General features: G+C 40.0%; 2 protein-coding genes across 2 annotated transcripts; one reads left to right on the top strand and one right to left on the bottom strand.

Moving 5' to 3' along the window:
• The first annotated feature begins 191 nt into the window (after positions 1-191).
• On the top strand, positions 192-6806 carry rgs7bpa (regulator of G protein signaling 7 binding protein a). The gene is made up of 6 exons (XM_085180506.1): positions 192-1098; positions 2044-2210; positions 4966-5096; positions 5336-5480; positions 6129-6199; positions 6344-6806. Exons 1-6 carry the CDS (start codon positions 949-951, stop codon positions 6433-6435), a joined length of 756 nt encoding a protein of 251 aa, XP_085036632.1. The 5' UTR covers positions 192-948; the 3' UTR covers positions 6436-6806.
• Positions 6807-8238: 1432 nt separating this feature from the next.
• c7a (complement component 7a) lies at positions 8239-18023 on the bottom strand. Its single transcript, XM_085180503.1, has 18 exons — positions 17761-18023; positions 16921-16978; positions 16733-16811; positions 16370-16511; positions 16147-16291; positions 15927-16065; positions 13099-13242; positions 12767-13010; positions 12236-12349; positions 11966-12132; positions 11605-11833; positions 11074-11245; positions 10193-10280; positions 9541-9673; positions 9270-9458; positions 9011-9110; positions 8724-8908; positions 8239-8634 (listed from the first exon to the last, which is right to left on the bottom strand). Exons 1-18 carry the CDS (start codon positions 17768-17770, stop codon positions 8450-8452), a joined length of 2523 nt encoding a protein of 840 aa, XP_085036629.1. The 5' UTR covers positions 17771-18023; the 3' UTR covers positions 8239-8449.
• Between the last annotated feature and the right edge of the window lie 1855 nt (positions 18024-19878).

Below are 19878 nucleotides of genomic sequence, written 5' to 3'. Positions count from 1 at the left end.
CCACTTTAGGCTCATTTTTAACGGAAGTGTACAATTCATTCTTTTTTGTCTCAACTCGGTACTTGTGGTGGAGGTAAAGTGGCCAGTGACCTCAATTTCATACGTACAGGAGTTGATATGTCAGCATGGGGGAGGAGGGGGGTTGAGTTGATGGGCCCTATTAGTATTCGCGTCCTTTGGGTGCGCAGTGTTGCCAGCCACGTCAGGCCTGTAGCAACTGTTCTTCTACTGCCTCTCCAAGGTTAGATATAGGCCCTTCCTAATAGCTGGAAACACTCAAGGAAACAGACTGCGAGCCGACTTGAGACCGCGAGAGCAGGAATTAAGTTTTTCGACGTTTTCCGACACAGTTGTACGCTGTGAAATTGTCGCCGTGGACACTGGCCGTGTTATTTCGTCTTAATAGGAGGTTGTATAGCTAAGAAAAGACTGTTACCGTCCGTCTTATTGGTGCTTAATGGAAACGCGCAATCATAAAAAATGGTTGCATTTGGAGAATCTCCGTGAATGCGATCGTTCCCTCTTGACATCGGTGCGTCAGAAAAGACACCTCAGCTAGCTGGAGTCCGGGTTGGGTGTGAAGTCTTCACTGTGCACCGTGTGCTGCTGGAGTGAAGGTGACTTGCGCCCCGTCGCAGTCAAGGCAATGCGGAGAGGAGTCACGGGCGCTCATCCGGTACTTTACCTGCGCTCTAGGGCTCTTCTTGGGAAAAAATTGCTACCTTTCCCACATTAGGAGGAAAGAACGTAAGACATAGAGCAATAATAGCGTTCGAGTTTCAACACAGCCAATAGCTGGCGAAGGTGAGCTGAGCGTAAATCGAGGAGAGAATAAGGTGAACAGTGAGGTGCAGGGTGGTAAGGCAGGAAGAGAGAAAGTGGTGGAGTTTGGGGGGATAAGACCAAATCGTTCTGTCTTAGGGCTGTTTTAATAGTGGATGTGTATGCATGAGTTCTGCATCGAATGGGCGCAAAAATCGCCCCAGATCCGCCGGGAACATCTTCCAGATCGGCAAGCCTCCTTATCGAGACTCACAAAGGAGGGAGAGCACCGAAAGTACCCGCAAAGCCCAGCGCGCCGTGGCCGACTGCAGAATGGTAGGTTTGCGGCACGTTAGTGCCTGCATGGTGCCTCTGATAAGGAGTGCTGTGCTATTATCTCAACCTTTCTTTGTTTAAGGATGTTCCAATACCCTGTGCATGCACGCCGCACAGGCGACAGCTCTTAATAGCTGCAAAAAAAAAAAAAAAAAAAAGAGAGATTCTAACCCGGTCTAGCAGCCTAAAAATAGCTTTATGCATTTGCATTGCTTTGTCGGCAGTGAAGCCAAACAGAACACCTCGGCGTGCAGATTGACTGTGTGATTTGCATTTAAAGTGTGGAAAGCTGCTGGTGATTTGGAATGATTTCAGCATTGCCCGAATGACAAGATTACCCATGGTGGAGTGCATGATCTTGGCACATATGTGCTTTGACAGAAGCTGACAGGAATGATAAAGCCTACTTCACCCTTTCATACATCAGTGATCGTCATGGAGCCTTGCTGTTCGTTTACAGGACTACAGCAGGATGCTATGTAGGAGGTGCACAAAAAGAGCAGAATACTTGTGCCCCAAGCTCAAATTTCGTGGTTGTGCAGACAACCAAATTTAGCATGATGGAAAACCAACCAATTCAACAATCAGCTGGTTTATCGTGCACTCTTACTTTGCGGGCTGTGCTTCACTTTCCGCGTTTTTCGCAAGGATCAATAAGCTTCAGTGACTGCACATGTGCAAGGCTGCAATTTTTGAAATGAAGCACACGACAGTGTAACTGCACATGGAGCATTATTTGTCCCCATTAGTCTTTTGGGGGGGGGGGGGGGGGGGGGCTGTAAAATGCTGCTCAGCATTTCCTTCTTGGCTGACGTGTTTTCATGTTGACAGGTCGGACTGAGGATAAAGACTATCCTGTAATTTATTTGTGTGATGCTTACTTGTCTGGTTCGTTAGGTAATAACTTTTTGTGTCTGTGTGACTTATTATCTCACTGTAATGCAGATCGTCCAAGAATTCAATACACTTGTGGCTCTGTACCGTGAGCTGGTCATCTCAATTGGCGAGATCACTGTCGACTGTCCTTCGTTACGGGCCGAAATGCTGAGGACCCGAACCAAAGGCTGCGAAATGGCGCGAGCGGCACACCACAGTCTCTCCTTGATATCGGGGTGAGTTGGCACAGACGCTGTCCGTGGTTCTGAAAATGAAGAGCCATCAGTGGCTGAACGCTCTGCAACACTGCAGCGCCGGAAGTTAAAAAAGTAGCTAATTTTACCAAAGTAAACCTGCACAAGTATCAACATTTGAGCTGCTGAATATTTTTTTGTGTGTTTTTTTTTATAAGAATGTTCTTTCGATAGGCCATCTAATGCTTGTCCCATTAAATGACTGCTTTTTTTTTCGTGGTGGGCAAAGTATGTGGGAAAACAGAACATGAGATCAGCTTTTAAAAATCATGACATTTCTAATTTGTTAGAAGGAGAGCTTTACCAGGAAGCAATCACAACAACATACTGTAACTGATCACTTCCCATTAGCTGACCTAAAACGTTAATGCACAAAGTGGAGGGAAAGTGGAATGCTTCCCGGGACTAATATCTGAGATAATAGTATCAATAATGTGGAGCCAATGACGTTTTTTTTTCTTCTTTTTCTTGTAATTTATTGAGAGAGTGGCTCCTTCAGTACAGATTTTTTTTAAGAATCAGAATCCTTGGGAGGTTTTTTTTCTTTTGCTCATCAAAAACAAATGATATCACAATGAAACAGTAAATTAAAGTGGTTAGATCCAAAGTTTGTTCACTGTTTAGTGATTCTGAGTAGATTTCCATGCTAAATAAGATTTCAAGTGGTTTGTTTGTGATGAAAGCTTTGATTCAAGATACAGGAAAACAGCTGTTTTAGGAGCCTGAAAGGACTGCTGTCTTGGCCCACAATATCGCCTCTACAATAGCGCCAGTAGAAGAAGGGCAAACGGAGGCTTGGGATTTTAACATCCTCAGTGAGGCTAAGATGCCATCCAACTTGGCACACTCAAACTTACTTAAATAACAATCGGACAGACTGAAGCCAGTGGTGAGAGAGATTTGGAGGACGTCTGCAGTGCCAGCTGCTTGCCAAAGCCTGGGTGCTGCTGGAACAATAACAGCATCATGATTTATCTTGCAGTAGGGGCATATTCCTACCACTGGATATACTGTATATTTAAAACCACGAGAGATCCTTTTGTATTAGAAATTATTTGTCACCATATTTTTTACAAGGTCCAGTTTTAAAAAGTGTTAAGCTGCACTCTTTTCTATTTTAATTCACTCTAGTGAGGCTTTAAAACTACATGTTTGATGCGTGACACTGAATATGTTCAGTGCACATCTCCCATCGCGCACATGCATGAATCATGAATGCAACTTTATTTGAATAGGAGCATTTAGTTGCTTTAAATAATAATATACCTTAATGCAGCAGGGCAGTGGTGGAAAATGAACCATTGCACTGTTGTTTTTCAACTGCATGGCTCATAATTATACACCTAAATACAGTTATACCTGTATCTGCAGAAAAAATACTATTAGCCATTGAAACTGTGCTCTTAAATGTTCCAGCTTCTGCTGCTAAATGGTGCAGTAGCTTTAGAGAGAACTCTTAAATTCTCACTGATAACAGCATCTGCATCATTGCCATAATCATCACCAGCACATATTCTAAAAACTCCTTCCCTAAAAGCTCTCTCGGCCATCTAAGTGTCTGTCTCCGCTACTAGAGACACAGGGCTTGAATTAAACCAGTTCATTCCCCTTTAATAAAATAAACCCAGTGTGTCAGAATGGTTTGGATGATGCGAGATCCCTCCAATGTGCAGGGGGAAAGCTGATTAGAGGGATAGCACTGGTGACAGCTGTGCTTGAGCAACAGTAAAGCAGCACTGTGACAAAACGGTGATGGCAAGGAGAAGCTTGCTGTTGGAAGAGGTGAATTCTAGAGCATGATTTGTGTGAGAAAGATTTGTACCAAGTTTCACGCCTTTTATCGCTGTCACTTTCCCATGTGATATTACACCCACTGGATATCACCTGCTGTTTCCCTTTGAAAACCTGATTAATATAGTTGTGAAGCTACTGCGATGTCTCATAAAAGCTAATGATCAGCTCCGGTTGAATGAAAAATATTGTGACGGGCTTTTGTGTTGCTTGAATCTCTTCAGTGCATTTTATTTATATATTCTCAGGGAGTTAAGTAAGCACTGCATATAGATGCTTGCACAATCACAGAGACAGCAGCAATTTGAACTTTGCTGTAAAACAACATGGATAAGAAGCACAGTATGTTTATTATCATTGCAGACTCTATAAGCTTACTTTAAGCATTGATTAGGAATCACTCTGCTCAAACATTTTAATGCATATTTGAGTTCATAAACCTCTCTGGCCTTAAAACCTGATATTAAGAATTTGCTGTTATTCTTCAGGTTACAGATTTTCTCACTGTAATCACACACAGAAAATACCACGAGTATCACCAGGTCCAGTCCTCATTTATTCACTTAAGTAAAGATATTTCCAAGTAAAAGCATGTGACTCGCATTTGTCACAGATGTGACACAGATGTGCACCCTGAAATTACAAGAACAGGCAGTGCATAAGTTACCAATGTAGTTGATCTTGATATTGCATTTACAGTTTAAATGAGTGAAACAAATAAGACATGTCAGTAACACATCCTGAGAGTGGAATACATTTTTCTTTGTTTTAACTTTTTGGTTTAGTACTAATATTTATTTAAGCTGCTGCTGGTTTCAGACTTAAGATTAGCACATACACCGATGAATTAACAACTACTGTAATGCTCATAGAGACTTGAGAGACTATTTTGTCTACCAAGTTCCACCTGGCTGGTAAGCTTTGTTCTCTTCATGTGCCATTTCAGGCCAGAGGACGGGGAAATCCACCCTGAGATCTGTAGGCTCTTCATCCAGCTGCAGTGCTGTCTGGAGATGTACATCACAGAGATGCTCAAATCTGTGTGCTTGCTGGGATCGCTGCAGCTCCACAGGAAAGGTTAATACACAGACAAGCCTCATGGATAGTTTATAGATAGTATGCTTTGTTTTGTTTTTAATCTTTTTAAAGAAACATGCGGACAAATGGGATTTTGTATCTCTAACGTCACCGTCATTCCAGTAATGCCATCACTAAACCGATCAGTAAACTCAAATAACTGTGTACAAATGACATAAATAATTTAGGTCAGTCTCTAGTGAGGAAACACGATTAAGGCATTTCTCTGTGTGCTTTAGGTAACGACTCATGTGGCCCTCCCGGCCTAGATGGTAAAACGGAGGAAAGCTCAGACATCCCCATTCTGGAGGACACCTCTTCCTCCCCCACTGACTGTCCTCAGCTCTGCTGGCTGGTGGCCACTGACATAGAAAACATAGAAAAGTAGGTAAACAAAGTGTGTTCTGTTGTGTCCTTCTGGATGTACGTAGGTGCTGTGTCTGCACTTGCGTTTTTATTATGATTTAACAAATATTTCACATTTATTTTGGTGGGTAATCTGTTACATTTCCTATAAGAACTTAATGCAAAGTATTGTATCACATTAAATGGCATTTTAATACACTGGGAATACATGTTGTATTATAAGATTCATTGGGATGTTTATATTTTTTATCAGCTAAGGCTTCTTGAAATTACATTTATGTAGTTTGTGTGGGTCTATAGTTTTACCTCACAGTTGGATTTAAGATTTGAGTCTACAAAACAATAGAAATATACCAAAAATAATCAGATATTTGTGTCAAAGCTTCAACATTTCAAAACACAAAGTATACACACTTATTTTACTACTACTACTTATTTTTCTAGACACTGTGTGTGTTTACGACTCCTGCTATGAAATACATTATGAAATAAATTGAAATACAGTCCCTAGGTTAACATTAAGTCAAGAGTTCAAGTAGGGAGGCAAGTCTCCAGAAAATCCAATCATGGAAACCTGATTTTGTGCATTTCTGTATGCGAGCATGTACTGCATATATTATGGATACTTTATGTACACAACATAAAAAGCCATTTGCATTACTGCAGGGATATGAGGGAGATGAAGAACCTTCTCAGTAAACTCAGGGAGACAATGCCTTTACCACTGAAGAACCAAGGTGAGAAAGAAAACGCAAAAAGCAGTAACACTTTCAGAATTATTCATTGTGAAGCAGAGGTACTGGTTTAAGTGGACTGCATCGTAGCTCAAATGAGGAAAAATGCATGACTTGGCTGTGGTGTCTGTGTGTTCTTTTGCCCAGATGACAGCAGTTTGCTGAACCTGACTCCCTACCCACTAGTCCGACAGAGGAAGAGGCGGTTCTTTGGGCTCTGTTGCTTGGTAACCAGCTAAGGGCCCCGCCTTTGTGGGTAGGAGGCGGCAACAAAGACACCATTACCCACTGTCCTTCACCACTTGTGTCTCCCACCAATCTATTACTGCCATTTTCAAATAAATTGTCTCTTTCTCTTTTTTTTAACGGCTGCCCATTTTATAATTTTATTTTGTAATACGAAGAAGAATTGTAACTGCAGTGTAATGAAAACAAAAGTCATGAACATATATTTTAAGATATTTTGCAACAGATTTTCCCCTTTTTTGGTAAACGAAGTGCGATATCTGCTTGTCTGATGTAAAAGGGAATGAGAGTTTGTCTGAAATGATAATATCAATGTTCTGTTACTTCCACAAGCCTGAGTGAATGAAGTGGATTTATGTTTTTATTTTTAAAAAAAAAGGGAATCTAAATGTCCATTTTGTCAGAAATAATGTGATAACTTATGAACAGATGCCATTCACACATCTGAGGACGGCTCTTGCAATGACAAAGTTTTACTGTCGTTTGTCTAAGCTGAAATGACAGGTTTGTGAAGAATATGTTTGTGTATTACAGTCTCCGTTTTCTGTTCCTTGCTGTTTTTCTTCTCAATGTACTTAATTTAGTCTTCCATAAAACAAGAACCTGTACCCAACTTAAACTTTCCAGCTTCAAAATGGAATAGATGATACAATAGTCAAAAGAAAACTTCTTTGCACACAATATCTATCTATAAATCGAGACATTAGACTTGTATATACACATACTCTTTACGCAATGCTCTCTGAATTATTTTCACGGTTGCACGTGGTTAGTAAAGAAGCTGTTGGTATAAGCAGAGAGCATCTCTCTCTCTTGGGCAGTCAAGCAGACAGAGCGCAGCTTATTAAATATAGTGATCATTGTTTATGGCAAGCTGAAGGTACAGTAGTCAAAGCTGATATAGGTCATTTTACATTGTTAATAAAACTTTTGTTATTGAAACTCATCCACCAGTGTTTGTCATTGTCTTGCATGAACTGAAATGTCCACCGGGTGGAGACAAACAATCAACAGAGACAAACTTGTCTAGCACGTTAAAAGCTCAAACAGTAAAATTACACTGAATTAATTAGATAAATTGACTGTGTTAAATGCAAATTAGGTGGTTTGCATTCAAAGAGCAAACATGTATGCCATTATTTGTGCTTTTTTTTTTCTCTGTCCTTCTTTGGATGGATGGATGGATGGATGGATAGATGATAGATGGATAGATAGATAGATAGATGGATAGATGGATAGATGGATAGATAGATAGATAGATGGATAGATAGATAGATAGATAGATAGATAGATAGGATTTTTTTTACCACATCTCACCCAAAAACCATCAATTTGTATGCATTATCCCTTCAAGAATGGCAGCTCAGATGCACTTTTAACACCTTTCCCCCAACTATCAGTCTTTGTGATCAGCATCTGAAACCTAGAAAATCATTCTACTGACCATAAGTATTTCTTGAATTGATGATAAAACATTAAGTAGTTGGTGTCTTCACAGCTATTCACGGACAGGTTCAGACACACATGCAGACATGCATTCACACTGTGTGAGGGCTGCAAGCCAGAGGCAGGAATAGACTGTCAGCAGGGGTTTGCTTCACAGGATGAGCTTTGTCGGGTTTAGTAAGCACAGGACATCTTTTGTGAGAAGCCCTACACTTTCTCGAGTCTGAAAAACAGATTTCCAAACATTACCTCTCAAACCCGACCAACAGTCCATTATGCTATGTTTGTCTGTGAGAATATTACATATCTCTTGTTCTCAATATTAGTAATACAAAAGAAGAAAGATCAAACAGGACTGATGTGCTTTTTATTTATTGTTAATACAGTATTGTTCTATTTTTACACATGCATAAAATGTGCCTTTAATGTGTGCTAAATCTTAGCATAAAAAAAAAACAAAAAACACTGGCTACACAAAAAAAATTTGTGGGATATTTCAAAGTGGGATAATAAAAGAAGACCAATAAGAGAGGTCAGTCAATCAGCTCCTGCACTGAATGCTCAGGAGGTGCAGGGCTGGATACTGACAACAAACACTTTTTCTCCCTTACATCGCCGAAGTCCTGCTTCACATTCACTCATGGTCTGTGTGGCCGCAGTCTCATCCTCTCCAACACGGACACACACGTTATATCCAGGGTTCGCACAATCTGCAGAGTCCTTACAGCGACAGTCATTGGCTTGATCTGAGAAAATCGCGTGAAGACAAACAGCATGAATTACTACAAACTGCTGTACATTATAATAGATCATTTGTCACTTCACATGTTCATACCATCACAGTTCTCCCACATATGGCAGCCGGTGCAACCTGTTGTATTGCGCTCTGGCCAAATGCAGGTGCTGTCCTTCGCTGTCATATATTTCTTCCCCATACATTGCAATGCATACATTTTGCACACATCCAGAAGGACCGATTTTCTACCTACAGCAGCTGTGGCACACAACTCCAAAGATGAACTGGCCGGTGGGCACAAAGCACAAAAACACAGTAAATCAGTATCATTAGCCAGTTTGCCAAAACTGACATGACCAAATTATTTATTAGCAGAATAGACATACCCACACTCAATAGGCATTTTGCAAACACATTTTCCTCTGGAAGGCTTTTCCCACAGTTTACACTGCACTCCAGGAACAATGCTTGGTTCTGGTGTGCTGTCTGTGGAATACACAGGAATCACTGTTCCACATTGTCTACTGATTCTCTACACTGAATGACTAAATAGAGAGCTCATCATATTTCATATTGTTACATAGCAGTCCAGGACAGTCCTTTAGCAGAGAGCTAAAGGATTATAAAGCTTGATGTAAAATTTACCTTGGATGCACCTGACGTCTGCTGGGTTTGGTGAAAAATCCAGACTGGGATTGCAAATAGCCGTGGCTTCGCCTGTTAGCCGTTTACCCGCTGGGCAGGAGAATGTTACTAAATCTCCTATGCCATAGGTCTCCTTTAAAGGAGAGGCTATGACACCATCTGCAAGGAGTCCAATCTGGCAACTTGTAACTTGAAGAAAATGTGTAATTTTACAATGTGACACAGCAATTCATTATGATGATACACTAAATGTTAAACTTTATTTACTCACCTGTGCACAATCCAGGCCGGGCAGACCAGGTTTGATCAGCAGTGCACTCTATGGTGCTGTGACCAACAAGATAAAAACCTTCAGTGCAGGTGTATTCAGCTTTACTACCCACAAGATAAATGTCCTTTGGATCCTGTGACACATGTAATAAAGATAAGATCATCAAGTTCAACTTCTTAGCTTTGATGTGGGTATGTAACTCAGCTCGGTTCAGTTTTATTTATGTTCACAACAAGGGTTGCCTCAAGGCACTTTATAAGACAGTACCACTTGTAGTTCCCCTATGAGGAACAAGTGGCAGCAGTAAGAGCAGCCATTTGCCAAAAATGGTTGGAAGATGAGCACAGAGGAGAATATAGAGAAACAAGGACAAAACACATCTCTACTATGGGGAAGAGAAGATATAAAATTCAACAAAAGATTTAAAGATAACTAATAAACTCAGTAACATTGAGGCAGACTCTTTCACTTAGATAGGAGATACTAGAGCTTCAGTTTCAAGTCTCTTCCCGTAACTCTTTTTCTAACACTGTACTGTGACTTTGTGCAAAACACCGTTCAAGCACTACAAAAGTAGCAGTTAGTCTGGTTAATAAATACTAAATGTTTGCAATCATTTGTTCTACACCATGGTGAAAATTTCTATTTTTACCAGAATGTAGCCATTGATCAGAGCAGGTGGGGTTCCACACTTCTGACTTGCTGGGAGAGTATAGTCGAAGCACTGAGGCTCCATAGTTCTGTAGAAAAAGTATGTGTTGCATAACTACATATTGATGAAAATCAGTTTGACACTTTCTCTTACTGGAAACTCAATGCAATGAACACAGTGCTTGTTAGGTTTTGTATTGTTGATTGTCATTTATGCTTAGAAATATTTAACCATATATGCTTAGAGGTGTATAATTAATTGTGTAGTGATAGGATGTGTGATCTTTAGCAGGCTGCAAAGGCTTGGTGTGCATTCCAGAGTGTTCTGGAATCCACACCTACATCCTGGGAGCATGGGAAGAGGTTGTACCTTGTTTTATTGTTTTACGGTAGGATAAACGTAGCTATATCTGTTTTAGGCTAAGTGCCTTTTGTTTAGATGAACTGCTGGACTTCCAGACCAGCAGGTTTAGGGAAGTCATTTATGGGGTCACACTCTGACCCCCCCCCCCCCCCACACACACACACACACACAAAGGCAAGGTACTCTTTGTGTGTATGTATACGTCGTATGTTAATGAATCTATGTATATTCATGTAACCTCAATAAAAGAGCGGTGTTACGGGGGAGCGGACGAGAGCAACTGGGGTCAAGCGAAGGAACGGTGTTTGTCCGGTTCTCTCCCGTGCACGAGAAACATGGAGAACTTTGCCTACTCGGGTATTGCTTTGCTGTGTAACTATATTGTCTTCAACGTTCCAGCGAATAGGTTTAAGCTACAAACCTATCAGTGCTTGTTACAAATATGTCACTAAATTCATGCAGCACAAACAAACAAACAAAAAACTCATAAAACCCACAAAACAAACTTAAGCTCTCACCTTAAGTATTGCAGCTCTTCATCTTCGCAGTCGGACGTCTCAGCTGGTTCTCCGATACAGTGCTGTCCCCCATTCTGAGGGTAGGGGTTAGAGCAGGAACGACTACGAGACCTTCGGCCCCCAGAGCACGATGACCAGGCAGACCAACAGGACCAGCTACCATGGATCACTCCTTAATGACCAGAAATGGAAAATAAGAAATAGAAAGAAATTAAGGACAATAATAAAGTCTGTCTGATATTAGCCTCGATTAAATCCTACCCCCACCCATGATAGTGAATTAACCCAATTTGTTACATTCCTTGTTTTCATCCTGAAAGAAAGCCTGACACCAATCTGACATCTGCCAGCCCCAAAGGGCTATTTTGGCATCTCTAAGAATAATCACAACACAAAAGCTAAAAGGAAAAAGAACACTTGTTTTTTAAAGGGGGTTTTCACTGCAATGTGCCCCTTTTAGACTTTAAAAGTAACATTGGTGAGTTTAAAAAACTACAGTAATAAAGATCCTGTATGAAAGACAATACACACCCTGCTGCCCTTCCGCTTCAGTTCCTTGCTCACAGGCTGGTCCTGACGTGTTAGGCTTGCAGATGCACTTACATTCATCTCCATCCATGACAACCATTCCATTGTTCCTGCATGGCCGGCAGTGGCAGGGGTCACTTTCAGCAAGGTACTGATCTATGGCCCTGCGAAGGTAGAGCTTCTTCAAACCAGCACACTGAACCTCCTTCACCAGCTCTGACAGCGGCCGCAGCTGGAGAAACAATAGTAAAATAAAAGCAATGCAAGGTTGCATTAAGTGATAAGATGAAATCCATATAAGGTTCATTAAACATTATGATCTTGCTTTTCAACATACAAATAGCTTATTTTACGTTCTCTTTACCTTTTGTTTTATGACCTTTGGAAACGACCTAACAGACTCTGCCCAGTTTGAGTACATTTCCCAGTTTCTCTCTGGATTATCTAGGTTCATCATATTCAGTGCTGCAATATGTGAGACACCTCCTCCCTCCACATCCACTTTTTTCAGATTATTTCTCCTGCTGGTTCCTATTTTTAAAGGTTTGAAGAGATAGTGGATGGCAGAAAAACTTATAGAGGTAAAGTGCTTTTATAGGTACTGGTATATGTAAAATTATCATCCAAATTGTACCTGTGCTTGATGGGTTAGTGCGCTGGCCTCTCTTACACTCCTCTGTGGTGATGGGGAATATGAGAAACCAGCGTTTAGTCCTTGAACATTCGTCATACTGCTCACTTTCGCTGACTTGAAAACAAAGGAAAACGTAAAGTCAGTGTCAGAAAAGTGAGGCAGGACTAAAGCAGGGCTTTATGGCAACATTTTTATCAGCCAGATGTTTTAGTTGGCCTTGGAAAAATACTACCACTACAGCTGTGTAATATAATTATATATATATAATATAGTATATATATATATGTATATATATGTATATATAATTTAATTACATTACAAACCGATTACATTTAAAAAGACATTTTAGAAATTTTTGAGCATTTTTAGTCAAATGCATATTTTTTCATTTACATATGTATATTACAACTATCACAAGCAATAGACACATGCAGTGCTTGTTGTTTAGCACCTTAAAACACTGGGTAGAATGATCCACTATGACCATCTTTTTAAATTCTTCCATTACACTAGTGTTTTATGAATCCGTACCCATATTGTTTTCAGTTTCTTCATCAATTGTGGCAATAACTTTGAAGGAGCCTCCTAAGCTTCCTGCAGACAGGTAATGCGTTCCAAACCTTTCCAAAATCTTCCTGTAGGCCGAGTAGTCATAGACAGATGGCAGTTTGAACAGTGCCTTCCAAAACGCCTCGGATATCGGTATGTACCGAGGAGCATTAGTCTGGAACTGAGCTACCTCGATGTCATTCTTTAAAACTAAAAGCTTTTTAGTCTGTAAGAAGAGGAAAAAAAGGTTCCTTTTCAACATGAGATGACTTGTCAAAGGCATTTTTTATTTAAAGTGTTAGGTTTCTACTCACTTGAATCTTGTCGTGTTGTTCATGAAAATCATAGTTGTGATATCCCGTGGTAGTCCCGGTTACTGTCTGCCTCTTGACAATATCCTTTGCATAGTGCCATTTGCTGGTGTACATCTCATCACTGAAGTCATTCTGGGCTTTAACCTGGAATCAGGAGAGGAGTTACAATGTCTGGTTAATGTCTAGTTTTGAGATATGAAATGCTACAGGTGAATAAGATGAAACAGGTGAATTTTTTGTGTTTACAGAAATCTTGTGTTTACGAGTCATACAAATGAGTCACTGTATGTCTAAAAATGAGCATAAATCTGAACTTTGAATAAAAACAGGTTTAAAATTATTGTTTCAATGTGTTGACATATATATTTACACTTTGTTAGTTTGTTTTTTCAGAGAGGACTTTGGACATCTCTTTTCAATCCACAAATCAGAAAACACCATCAGCAGCAAGACAAAGTCAATTCCCTGTGAACTCTAACGAGCTGATTAACTATATAAAGAGAAAATGGTGAGATGTTGCAGATGATGTGAATGTATGTCAAGTTGAGGGCACCAAATGTGAGTCAATGGCCTAATGCTTAATGCAACAAAAAAAAGAGCAAAAGGCAGCAAGCCGATGATAATAATGTGTGATTGAATAGATTAAAAAAGTAGAATAGGTAGAAAATTTTGCTTTATTCAATTCAATTCAATTTTATTTATATAGCGCCAAATCACAACAAATGTCGCCTCAAGGCGCTTCATAGATACAGAGAAAAGCCCAACAATCATATGACCCCCTATGAGCAAGCACTTTGGCGACAGTGGGAAGGAAAAACTCCCTTTTAACAGGAAGAAACCTCCGGCAGAACCAGGCTCAGGGAGGGGCGGCCATCTGCTGCGACCGGTTGGGGTGAGAGAAGGAAGACAGGATAAAAGACATGCTGTGGAAGAGAGACAGAGATTAATAACAGATACGATTCAATACAGAGAGGTCTGTTAACACATAGTGAGTGAGAAAGGTGACTGGAAAGGAAAAACTCAATGCATCATGGGAATCCCCCGGCAGCCTACATCTATTGCAGCATAACTAAGGGAGGATTCAGGGTCACCTGGTCCAGCCCTAACTATATGCTTTAGCAAAAAGGAAAGTTTTAAGCCTAATCTTAAAAGTAGAGATAGTGTCTGTCTCCCGAATCCAAACTGGAAGCTGGTTCCACAGAAGAGGGGCCTGAAAACTGAAGGCTCTCCCTCCCATTCTACTTTTAAATACTCTAGGAACAACAAGTAGGCCTGCAGAGCGAGAGCGAAGTGCTCTAATAGGGAAATATGGTACTACAAGGTCATCAAGATAAGATGGGGCCTGATTATTTAAGACCTTGTATGTGAGGAGCAGGATTTTGAATTCAATTCTGGATTTAACAGGAAGCCAATGAAGGGAAGCCAAAACAGGAGAAATATGCTCTCTCTTTCTAGTCCCTGTCAGTACTCTTGCTGCAGCATTTTGGATTAACTGAAGGCTTTTCAGTGAGTTTTTTGGACATCCTGATAATAATGAATTGCAGTAGTCTAGCCTGGAAGTAATAAATGCATGAACTAGTTTTTCAGCGTCACTCTGAGACAGGATATTTCTAATTTTAGAGATGTTGCGCAAATGGAAGAACGCAGTCTTACATATTTGTTTAATATGTGCGTTGAAGGACATATCCTGGTCAAAAATGACTCCAAGGTTCCTCACAGTGTTACTGGAGGCCAAGGTAATGCCATCCAGAGTAAGAATCTGGTTAGATACCATATTTCTAAGCTTTTCAGCGCCGAGTACAATGACCTCAGTTTTATCTGAGTTAAGAAGCAGAAAGTTAGTGGCCATCCAAGTCTTTATGTCTTTATGGACAGATAGAGCTGGGTGTCATCTGCATAGCAGTGAAAATGTATGCTATGTCTTCTAATGATGCTGCCTAGGGGAAGCATGTATAATGTAAACAGAATTGGTCCTAGCACTGAACCCTGTGGAACTCCATAATTAACCTCAGTGTGTGAAGAGGACTCTCCATTTACATGCACAAATTGGAGTCTATTAGATAGATATGATACAAACCACTGCAGTGCAATACCTGTAATACCTACAGCATGTTCTAATCGCTCTAATAGGATATTATGGTCAACAGTATCGAATGCTGCACTAAGGTCAAGAAGGACAAGCACAGAGATGAGTCCACTGTCAGAGGTCATAAGAAGATCATTTGTAACCTTCACTAAAGCTGTTTCTGTGCTGTGATGAGCTCTGAAACCTGACTGAAACTCTTCAAATAAACCATTCCTCTGCAGATGATCTGTTAGCTGTTTGACAACTACTCTTTCAAGGATTTTTGATATGAAAGGAAGGTTGGAGATTGGCCTATAATTAGCTAAGACTGCTGGGTCTAGAGATGGCTTTTTGAGTAAAGGTTTAACTGCAGCCACCTTGAAGGCCTGTGGTACATAGCCGATAATTAGAGATAGGTTGATCATATATAAGATCGAAGAATTAATCAATGGCAGGACTTCTTTGAGCAGTTTTGTAGGAATGGGGTCTAAAAGACACATTGATGGTTTGGAAGAAGTAATTATTGAAGTTAACTCAGAAAGATCGATTGGAGAAAAGGAGTCTAACTTAACATCAATGGTACTAAGAGTAGCTGTAGATAATATTACATCTGTGGGATGATTATTGGTAATTTTTTCTCTAATGATAAAAATTTATTCACTCCTTAACTCTAGAATACAAATCCAAGGGGTACTTTATAAGAAATTGTGACCAAAGTAGTATCAGTATGAACTACAGTTCAAGTTCTTCCACAGGTACCAACCAAAAAGCTGTACTGAAGAGTACTAAGGGGCAGTCGATAAACAGAATTGTGAACACCGCTGAAGATGGTGCGGCACTGGCCACCAAAGCTCTTAGTATTGATGACACTTGCTCTGCTCTTTCCTGACACAGCGTCAACCCTACAGAAACAACAGAGATTGTAGATTAATGTCTCAATGAATCATAAAAAATAAAGATCTAGATCAAGACTTTTCTCTTACCCAAGTCCTAGGATCTCAATGTTAGGCGGAGGAACCGAGTTTGAACAAACAATGTATTTTGAAATGTCGCAGTTACTCTCATCAAGTCCATCTTCCTCACAGTCCTGATCTCCGTTACACACCAGAGACTGGCTAACACACTTCCCTGAAAGTCAAAAGACAGATAGTTATTGTTTAACCACTCCAGCAGGATTAAGGAAGTGAGGGCAGTTTTGATTCCTACCCGATCGACAGCGAAACCTGTTTCCACATCCATCCTCTATAGGGCAGCCTTGTGTGGTTTCACAGGGCCTCGTCTCGCTTCGCTCTCCATAGCAACGGTTTCCACCGAACTGAGCGTAGACAACCATGGATCGGGTTCTTGTCTGTAGCATCCACAGGATGACAAAGAAATATTTATATAAAGTAATAATAATTTAATTAATGGCAAAATATCTTCACAAATTTTAAAAATAACATAATCTTGAGTAAATCTGATGGTGAAAAATCTTTATTATAAATACACTTTCTTGTACTGTATACAGTACGTGAAAATTCATGCAAGTTTGTATGGGTAAGAAATTAGTTACCAATGAATCTCCCTGACCTGTAATTTGGTGCAGCTATCACATTCTGACCAACTGCCAAAAGGACCCCACTGGCAATGAACTTTCTGGTTACACATCCTTGAAAATGACGTTTAAATGAACATAACATGATATAAATGACAACGTATAAAGTTCAACAAGCACAATATATTTATGCTTTAAAGCACAAAACGAAAAACAGATTTACCCCTTGGCAGTGAACAGGAAGAGGAGCCACGGTAAGACTCTTGCACAGAGTTGTGCAACTTTCTGAGGAGGAAAATGAAAACACAAAAATGTCAGGGCTCTGTGTGCAGGAAGGTGGAGATGTGGATCCAAGTGCAGGACTCTGAGACGGAAATATAACTGAAAACCACAGCTTTATTGCTGGCACCAACAAAACAGAAACCAAACATGAAAACACTAACTGGAACACACAGGCAGGATCTGAGGGTACGACGCGACACTGGGTTGAGGACAACACAGGGCTAATATACACAGGGTGGTAATCAGGGAATGGGTAACAGGAGGGAGACACAGCTGGGAGAGATCAGGGCTAACGAGACAGGGGGAGCTAAGCTGCACACACTAACATAAGACAAAGACTTTCACAATAAAGCAGGAAATCAGAAACCACTAAATAAAGATGCAGACACGACACTGAGAGACAGACCAGACACTCAACGGAAACTGCAATACACATGAGAACCCAAAACCAAAGAACTGATCCTTCACCAAGAACAGAAACAGATCTATAATGATAATAACAATAAACAAAGCACCAGAACATCAGGAAACAATCCATAATGCAAAAATAAACCAAAATATAAGAAACTCAAAATGCTAGGTCAACACTGACCCAGAACCGTAACAAAAAAAGCACAGCAAAGAAGAGAAAGTTAAAGAAAGCAAAACAAAAGAAAAGCTTGGGTAATAGCAGTCACCCACGGAAATATCACAGCAATGACAATACAAAATTACTCTTACTGAAATCACATCAGTGACATATTTTACAGAAAACTGAAAAATGTATCCATGCAAAATCTACTTGCCTTCATGTTGAGAGAAGCACAGCAACAGATGAATAATGAGCAAGATTTTTATGTTTCGTTCTTCCCAGGGAGTCCAGCTACAACACATGGAGCTTATCGGGTTTCAAGGGAAAATTTATGAGCATGTGTGTGTGTGTGTTTGAGAGAGAGAGAGAGAGAGAGAGAGAGAGGGGAATGTCTTCCTGTCCATATTGTGAAAGAGGCAAGTTCATGCCAAAAAGTTCTTCCAGAGAAGTCATTTTGAAACTGAACAAAGCTTCCTCTAAAAGCATCTGTTGTGAGAAAGGTCAGTCTTAACCTTTCTCACAACAGATGCTTTTACTCATCAGTGGAGGAAAAACAAGGGTTTAATACAAACCGTCTTCAAAAAACCACCAACATTAACATAAGACAATGACCTGATTAGCCTAACGCCACAAAACAATCTTAAAGCCCACTTATTTGTTTTCCTTACAGCGTTCAGAGAATTATCCTGGGATTATGTGTGTTAAACGTCCTTCTGAATCTTGCAAAGAAAAACAAATCTAAATTCACAATTTTAAATTGCCTGTTTTGTTCTGAATACTCAATAATTAGTTACTTTTTTCTGTTACTTTAAATAGTTACATAATAGTTCCACATTACCACAAGATTAATTAACCATTACTTAGTCTTCCTTTAAGAAAATGCTTCATTACTTAAGGCAACACATATTAATTAATGAAACAATGATGAATTACAGTTTTGTGCCATTCAGCATTATTTAGTCATTAATCGTTTAATTAATGCCTGAAAATTTAGATTTATCCGTTGATATTTATGAAACACTTATTGACCAGTCACCCAATAATATAGCATCACCCTTTTGTGTTGTATTACGATTTACAGCAGTATTGATTAATGACTTATTGATTTATTTATAAACTGTTCTAACCACGCTTCAGTGTTTCTCCTTGTAAACTGTTATCTAAATGACTACTATCATTTTTAACTTATTCAGATGAGCGATTTTTTTTGCATCTACAGCTCTGAAACAGTAAAAACAGACATACAGTAATGATGCAGATGAGATGAGATGTGATTTATCCAACCAAACACTGGAGGGCAACAGAGATTTAAGAACTGTTTCCTCTTGGGTTAAATTTGATTCAAGCAAATTTGTGACTGTTTCTCGGGGTATTTATCACCTTTGAGGCAAACTGCAACACAGCCATTCTGCTTGAGCTTTGAGCTTGATTACATCTTATATCTTCATATCTTAATATTCCTGGCATATATGCATGGTAAGAGAGATAGAGAGAGGTTGGGTGATGTCCATCACAGTCAGCTCTGCAGCTTCAAGGAGACATATCTCACGGCCAAACTTGAGATTTTCTGCTGTTTATGAAAAGCTGTTCCCATATGTGTCAAGGTTTTCACTAATGATGAATATATATTTGCTGTCTCAGGCAATCACGGCTTCATACTGCTCAAATTCATCACATAGTGGCAGCTCAATAGAAAAAACGAGGCGAGGTTGTGTTGCTGTGCATTGATTCCTGCTGCCTATCAATTCTAGCAATAACCGACCCACATTACAATTTAAGGTTGTCAAATGAATGTATAGTGTGATTGAAACTAAGGTAAAATAACAGGAAAGGGAAATACATGTTGGAGATGAGAATATAGCAATAGCAGAGCAGAAAAAACAAGCTTGAGCAAACAGTTAGTGCCCAAACTCTCAGCCCTTTATTCACTCAAAAGCTCCCCCAAGGTAACCTCCTTATTTAGAAGTCATTTTCCAGGTGCAGCAATTTTAGAACAAAGTAGAAATTGTGTGGTATTTACCTACTGAAGTCAGGACCACTAAGTCCTGATTGCTGTTTCTCTGTTGTGAGGCCTCCCTGCATTTCCACGTGCATACTGCAAAGCCACAGGCAGGGAGAGCAGCAGCAACAGGAAGACCTCAGCACAAAGCAGAGCAGGCAGCGGTGACACAGATGATATGTTTTACGGAGCCTTGTATTACTTTATCTGCAATAGCATTACAGATTATTAGCCATGTGTAATAATGCCCGATCATTAGGTACTGTTACAGATGAAATGTTGTCATTTAAAACACACTGTGGGATCTTTGTGTGTAAGGGGATACTTAA

The sequence above is a fragment of the Neolamprologus multifasciatus genome, chromosome 12 (genome assembly GCF_963576455.1).
Source record: "Neolamprologus multifasciatus chromosome 12, fNeoMul1.2, whole genome shotgun sequence".
In the NCBI taxonomy this organism is placed as follows: Eukaryota; Metazoa; Chordata; class Actinopteri; order Cichliformes; family Cichlidae; genus Neolamprologus; species Neolamprologus multifasciatus.
The sequence above is the reverse complement of the archived record's forward strand: the minus strand, read 5'-3'. Positions and strand labels throughout refer to the sequence as shown.